At 51.3% G+C, this 8055-nt stretch overlaps 1 protein-coding gene across 1 annotated transcript; it reads left to right on the top strand.

Moving 5' to 3' along the window:
* Nucleotides 1–756: 756 nt before the first annotated feature.
* LOC125290173 (monofunctional C1-tetrahydrofolate synthase, mitochondrial-like) lies at nucleotides 757–7821 on the top strand (the record flags this gene model as incomplete). The annotated part of the gene is made up of 3 exons (XM_048237110.1): nucleotides 757–976; nucleotides 7301–7408; nucleotides 7669–7821. Coding segments are annotated over 3 exons (481 nt in total), but the record flags the coding sequence as incomplete, so codon positions are not given.
* Between the last annotated feature and the right edge of the window lie 234 nt (nucleotides 7822–8055).

The raw sequence follows: 8055 nt of genomic DNA on the forward strand, positions 1-8055 counted from the left end.
ACATGGTGTGTGTAGTACATGTGTGTGCAGGAGGTGTGTGTAGGCTGTGTGCAGGTGTGTGTGCGTGAGGTGTGTGTGTAGGTGTGTGCAGGATAAAGGAGGTGAGGTGTGTGTGTGCAGGAGGTGTAAAAGTGAGGTGTGTGTGTGTGTGGTACCAGGTGTGTGTGCAGGCGTGGTGTGTGTAGGCGCAGTGTGTGTAGGTGTGTGTGTGTGTGCTGGAGTGTGTGTGTGTGAGGTGTGTGCAGGAGGTGTGTGTGTGAGATGGTGTGCAGTGTGTGTGTGTGCAGTGATGTGTGTGTAGGCGCAGGTGTGTGCAGGTGTGTGTGTGTGTGCGCGTGAGTGTGTGTGTGTGTGTGCAGGTGTGTGCAGGAGTGTGTGTGTGTAGGCGTGTGTAAGGAAAAGAAGTGTGTGTGTGTGTGGGCAGGCAGGTGTGTGTGTGGAGGTGTGTGTAGGTGTGTGTGTGCAGGAGGCGTGAGTGTGTGTGTGTGTGCGTGTGTGTGAGGGTGTGTGTGCAGGAGGTGTGTGTATGCAGGTGGTGCAGGCGCAAAGCGTGAGTGTGTGTGTGTAGGTGTGTGTGTGTGCGTGAGTGGTGGCAGGTGCGTGAGGTAGGTGTGCAGGGGGGCAGGAGGTGGTGTGCAGTGTGTGTGCAGGAGTGTGTGGCGGGCAGGCGGCAGTGAGTGTGTGTAAAAGGAGTGTGGCAAAAGGTGAGGTGTGTGGTAGGCAGGCAGGTGTGTGTGCGAGGTGGTGTGTGTGCAGTGTGTGCAGGCGGTGTGTGTGCGCCACTTTCCGGGCTTGCAGGACGGACTCCCAGGCGGAGCTGGACCTGGTGTGCTCCATTGCAAAGGATTGTGGGGCGGCGGCGGCGGTGCCCTGCCACCATTGGTCACGTGGGGGGCGGGGCTCTCTGGAGCTGGCCAATGCGGTGAAGGACGCTGCCACACAACAGAGCTCTTTCCGCTTCCTCTACGACCTGCAGGTCAGCACCACACACACACACCTGCACACACACACACACACACACACACACACACACACACCTGCACACACACACACACACACACACACTGGGTTTCATTTAATTTGCAGGTCAGCACCACAGCATTTTCCTCCACGCACGCACGACACACACACACACACACACACACACACACACACACACACACACACACACACCTGCACACACGCACACACCTGCACACACCTGCACACACGCACACACACACACCTGCACACACACACCTGCACACACACCTGCACGCACGCACACACACACACACACACACACCTGCACACACACACCTGCACACACACACACCTGCACACACACACACACACATGCACGCACCTGCACACACACACACACACACCTGCACACACACACACACCTGCACACACACACACACACACCTGCACACACACACCTGCACACACACACACATGCACGCACCTGCACACACACACACACACACACACACTCCGCTTCCTCTACGACCTGCAGGTCAGCACCACAGCACTCTTCCTCCACGCACGCACACACACACACACACACACCTGCACACACACACCTGCACACACCTGCACACACACACCTGCACACACCGCATGCACGACACACACACACACCTGCACACACACACACACACACACACACACACACTCCGCTTCCTCTACGACCTGCAGGTCAGCACCACAGCACTCTTCCTCCACGCACGCACACACACACACACACACACACACCTGCACACACACACCCACACACACACCTGCACACACACACACACACACCTGCACACACACACACACACACACCTGCACACACACACACACACACACCTGCACACACACACACACACACACACACACACACACACCTGCACACACACACCTGCACACACACACACACACACCTGCACACACACACACACACACCTGTACACACACACACACACACACCTACACACACACACATTACCTGCACACACACACACACACACACACACATTATTACGCTGGTTATTACTATTAGCCATTGGCTGAATACTTTTCCACACACATACCTGCACACACACGCACGCACACACACATTACTCCTCTCACACACACACACACACACACACACCCGCCTTCACGACCTGCAGGTCAGCACCACAGCATTCTTTCCACGCGACGCACACACACACACACACACCGTCACACACGCACACACACACACCTGCACAATATTTCGCACACACACCTGCACACGCACACATTACATATACCCTGCAGCCACGCGCCATTACGCACGCGCCACACACACACGTTATTTCGCACACACACACCTGCACGCACCAGCTGGCCATCATTATTTCCGCTATCAACACGCGCCTGCACACACACCTGCATCGCACGCACACATTACGACCGTATTGTTTCGCGCACACACACACACATTGAATGCCACTCGCACACACACACACACACACGCCCCACACACACACCTGCACACACACCCGCACACACACACACACACACGCCCATCAGCCATTTCCTAAGAACTTCCATCCGACAACCCGCCTGTGGCCGGGGAGGGGTTAACATCGTCCAACATCAGCACTTCAACTGTACCGCCCAGCCAGACTACTCATCGATGCTCGATTATCACAGACCATCTACCGACAAACAGATTATCACCACACTATCCACGGATTCTCAGATTATCACCACCATTTACCGATGCTCAGATTATCACCACACTATTCACCAACGCAGATTATCACCACACTATCTACCGATGCTCAGATTATCACAGACCATCTACCAACGCCAGATTATCACAGACTATCCACAGATGCTCAGATTATCACACACCATTCACCGACAAGATTATCACCACTATCTACCGATGCTCTGATTATCACAGACCATTCACCGATGCTCAGATTTCACCACACTATCTACCGACAGTTTCAGATTATCACAGACATTCGTCGGAGCTATCGGTTGATTTGGTTAAGGTGATGTCTGCAACTGCTTATCAATGTCATATACCAAATGTGTCATAGTTTTGAGATAGATAAATTGTATGAAGGGTCTCTCCTCCCTCCCTCCTCCTTCTCTCCTCCTCTCTCCTCTTCACACTTCACACCACACACACACACAGGCTGGCGGTGTGCGGCAGGAGAAAGAACAAGAAACCCAGAAGAAGGAGGTGTGTGAGTGTGTGTGTGTGTGTGTGAGAGGTGTGTGTGTGTGTGAGAGGTGTGTGTGTGAGGTGTGTGAGGAGGTGCAAGAGAGGAGAGGTGCAGAGGTGAGGTGTGAGAGGTGTGAGGTGAGAGGTGAGAGAGGTGTGTGTGTGTGTGTGAGAGGTGAGAGGTCTCGTGTGTGTGAGAGGTGTGTGAGAGGTGGGTCTCGGTGTGTGAGGTCTCGGTGTGTGTGAGAGGTGTGTCTCTGTGTGTGAGGTGTGTCTCTCATGTGTGAGAGGTGTGTGTGAGAGGCCCCTGCAGGAGAGGTGTGGTCTCTCGGTGTGTGTGTGAGAGGTGTGTGTGAGAGGTGTCTCTGTGTGTGTGTGAGAGGTAACCGGGTGTGTGTGTGTGTGTGAGAGGTGTGTGAGAGGTAAAGAGAGGTGTGTCTCGTGTGTGTGAGAGGTGTGTCTCGTGTGTGTGTGTGAGAGGTGTCTCGGTGTGTGTGTGTGTGTGTGAGAGGTGTGTCCCCTAAAAGAGGAGGTGTGTCTCGGTGTGTGTGTGTAGAGGTGTGGCTTCTGTGTGTGAGAGGTGTGAGAGGTGTGTGTGAGAGGTGGCCTCGTGTGTGTGGAGAGGTCTGTGTGTGTGAGAGGTGTGTCCTGGTGTGTGTGAGAGGTGTGTCTCGGTGTGTGTGAGGTGTGTCTCGTGTGTGAGAAGTGTGTGAGAGGTGAGGTGTGTCTCGGTGTGTGAGGTGTGTGTGTGAGAGGTGAGAGGTGGCCCCGGTGTGTAGAGGTGTGAGGTGTGTCTCGGTGTGTGTGAGAGGTCTCGTGTGTGTGTGAGAGGTGTCTCGTGTGTGTGTGAGAGGTGTCTCGGTGTGTGTGTGAGAGGTGTGTGAGAGGTGTGTGTGAGAGGTCTCGGTAAAAAGAGAGGTGTGTCGGTGTGTGAGAGGTGTGTCTCTCGGTGTGAGAGGTGTGTGTGAGAGGTGTGTGTGTGAGAGGTGTGTCTCTCGGTGTGTGTGTGAGAGGTGTGTCTCTCGGTGTGTGTGTGAGAGGTGTGTCTCTCGGTGTGTGTGTGAGAGGTGTGAGAGGTGTGTCTCTCGGTGTGTGTGTGAGAGGTGTGTCTCTCGGTGTGTGTGTGAGAGGTGTGTGTGTGAGAGGTGTGTGTGTGAGAGGTGTGTCTCTCGGTGTGTGTGTGAGAGGTGTGTGTCTCGGTGTGTGTGTGAGAGGTGTGTGTCTCGGTGTGTGTGAGAGGTGTGTCTCTCGGTGTGTGTGTGAGAGGTGTGTGTGAGAGGTGTGTCTCTCGGTGTGTGTGTGTGAGAGGTGTGTCTCTCTGTGTGTGTGTGAGAGGTGTGTCTCTCGGTGTGTGTGTGAGAGGTGTGTCTCGGTGTGTGTGTGAGAGGTGTGTGTGTGAGAGGTGTGTGTGAGAGGTGTGTCTCTCGGTGTGTGTGTGAGAGGTGTGTCTCTGTGTGTGTGTGTGTGTGTGTGGAGAGGTGTGTCTCCCCGTGTGTGTGAGAGGTGTCTCTGCAGGTGTGTGAGAGGTGGCCCCTGCAAAAAGAGAGGTGTGTGTGAGAGGTGTGTGTGTGCAGTGTGTCTCGGTGTGTGAGAAAGGTGTCTCGTGTGTGTGTGAGAGGTGTGTCTCTCGGTGTGTGTGTGAGAGGTGTGTCTCTCGGTGTGTGTGTGTGAGAGGTGTGTCTCGGTGTGTGTGTGAGATGTGTGAGAGGTGTGTGTGAGAGGTGTGTCTCGGTGTGTGTGTGAGAGAGGTGTGCCCAGGTGTGTGAGAGGTGTGTCTCCTGTGTGTGTGAGTGTGTGTGAGAGGTGTGTCCTCGCGTGTGTGTGAGAGGTGTGTCTCTCGGTGTGTGTGAGAGGTGTGTCTCGTGTGTGCAGGTGTGTCTCTCAGAGGAGAGGTGTGAGGGCCTGTGCAGGAACCGTGAGGTGGCCCTGTGTGTGTGTGAGAGGTGTGAGAGTGGCTGCAGAGGTGGCACCGGGTGTGTGTGAGAGGTGTGTGTGTGAGAGGTGTCTCGGTGTGTGTGTGAGAGGTGTGTGTGTGTGAGAGGTGTGTCTCTCGGTGTGTGTGTGAGAGGTGTGTCTCTCGGTGTGTGTGTGAGAGGTGTGTGTGAGATCGGGTGTGTGTGAGAGGTGTGTCTCGGTAAAAGAGAGGCGTGTGTGATCGGTGTGTGAGAGGTGTGTCTCTCGGTGTGTGTGTGAGAGGTGTGTCTCTCGGTGTGTGTGTGAGAGGTGTGTCTCTCGGTGTGTGTGTGAGAGGTGTGTCTCTGTGTGTGTGAGAGGTGTGTGTGTGAGAGGTGTGTCTCACTACTGTGTCTACTTGTGTCATGAGCCTTTCTCTGTCCTAATAAACTGTACTAACGATCCTTCAGAAAAACTCTGAACGCAAGACAACAGATTCCTTGATGAGAGAGAGAGGAGAGGGGAGAAAGAGAGAGGGAGAGAGAGAGAGGGAGAGAGAGAGAGGAGAGGAGAGGAGAGAGGAGAGAGAACGCAGTACGTCTATTCTGTGTGCTTCCTGTCTGTGTTTGTAGAGCAGATTTAATGGGACAAAACATTGAATACAGTTTGATTTTGTGTGTCTGCACAAACAGGCCCGCAATGACTGGGGAAAAATATGAATCACAATTGTTTTTCCCCTCAAAGTGTAATATTTTATTGCACATGAACCATGACAAAACAAAACAATTTTGTCAAGTACCAAAACATAGATTTCAGCACCTATAGCACATTGTGCATCATCACCACAAGCCTGTAAACATAGAGGCTTCAATGAATAAAAGAAAAATACGGGCCATTTAAATTACAGTAGGCTACCAAAATAGTATATAAATACATTGAATTAAATATGGTCCTGATACAGGCTCTATCTGAACTCTTTGAACATGTCTTTACATAACTAAAACATGTCAATCAACATACTGCAGCTACAGCTTCAATCTCTAGAGAGAAATGGAGCTAGTCAATTCGTCAATTTAAGTACAGTATCAAAAAAACAGAATTTCTAGCACACTCCTGAACTGCTTTGCCTTTAGAGAATTAACATTCAACTAACATTCAATTTATTACTTCCTGTCGTTCCTGCCATTCAGTTCGGTTTGAGTGGTTGGCTGATTCTCGTCACTAGTACCCAATGCAGTAGTCTACTCTAGGCCACTATGGTTCATTTATCAAACTGGTGCTTTCTCTACGTCTTTTGCCAATTAGGCCACGAAGTTCGGCAGAGAGTCGTTTGAATAAATTAGCGTTTGCGATTGACAACGCGATTGACAACGTTGTGATAAGTAGGCTATACAATTTTAACAAAATTGTAGGCTACACCGCCACAGTTGTAGTCTGCATGAAAAGTCATTGGTGGTCTTGGGCTGAAGTGGTTTGAGGAGAGCGCAGTGCAGGGAGAAGAATGTGCTCTCTCTACAATGAAAGAGTGCATCTAGGCTAATCTATATTTTAAATAAGCAATCACTGCATGCTGCTATGGAAGAAATAAGTCAATATAATAGAGATATTGTGAGTAACGTAGGAATAACTAATTACTGAAATTTGAATTATAATGCGTTACCTTACTTCATTACCCAATAAAGTAACTAAATCACAGTAGCTGCGATAACTTTTATCATTTCCTTACCCCCATCACCGCTAGTAGGCTACGTGGGTTTTAACGAGGAGAATGTTTTAATCAACATCAATTTAGTTTTACTTCCTGTCGAACTAGTTTTGTGACGCAGCCTCAGGAAAGGTTTTAGAACTACTGACTCGGCTCACTAGTGAAAACACGGATGAGGCGCTGGTGTCATTGGCCGAGGGTGAAGCCCTGAACTTGTGAGAGAAGGAGAGCATTGCAGCGCGAGCGCTATGCTTTAAAACCCCAAGAAAAGTAGTAGCGTTTGTGATGCAATTCGGCCATTAAAATTAAATGAGAATCGGTCATATAAAAATGAAATCAGCAAGACAGGGTGAATGAATCGGGAGATCGCGACGAGAACGATTATCAGGCAGGCCTACACAATTGTGATACTCATTAATGTGTATGTTTTGGCTGTTTAAAAGCTATTGTCCTCTAAGTGTGTGTGTGCGTGCACGTGTGTGTGTGGATGAGGTGAAGCCTGACTGTGTGTGTGTGTGTGTGTCCTGTAGATGCCCATCGAGGAGAAGATCCGGGTCATTGCCCAGAGGGTGTACGGGGCCGACGATGTGGAACTGACCCCCAAAGCCCGCGCCCAGGTGGACTACTACACCCAACAGGTGAGTCTGTGGTCACTACTGGTCACTACTGCACCCAACAGGTGAGTCTGTGGTCACTACTGGTCACTACTGCACCCAACAGGTGAGTCTGTGGTCACCCACTGTACAGTTAAAAAGTTCAATGACATTATACACACTACATACAGGCACAAACACAGAGGACACTGTGTGTGTGTGTGTTTGTTTATATTCATTGGTGAACTGTTTGTGAACTAGGACAGTGGTGAACTGATGACGTGTGTGCGTGTGTGTGTCCACAGGGTTATGGCTCACTGCCCATCTGCATGGCTAAGACGCACCTGTCGCTGTCCCACATGCCGGAGAGGAAGGGCGTGCCCACTGGATTCACTCTGCCAATCACAGACGTCCGTGCCAGCATCGGGGCGGGCTTTATCTACCCTCTAGTGGGAACGGTGAGTTGTCATTGGTTGTTGGGCTGGCTGTCAGAGCTGAGTGGCAGCACCCCCCAACACACACACACACAAACACCTACACACACACATACCTACACACACACACCTACACACACACTCACACCTGCACACACACACACACACACACTCACACCTACACACACACACACACTCACACACACACACACACTCACACACACACACACACACACACACACACACTGTCCTATTGGA

This window comes from Alosa alosa, unplaced genomic scaffold (genome assembly GCF_017589495.1).
Source record: "Alosa alosa isolate M-15738 ecotype Scorff River unplaced genomic scaffold, AALO_Geno_1.1 AALO_1.0_unplaced_190, whole genome shotgun sequence".
Classification (NCBI taxonomy): domain Eukaryota; kingdom Metazoa; phylum Chordata; class Actinopteri; order Clupeiformes; family Clupeidae; genus Alosa; species Alosa alosa.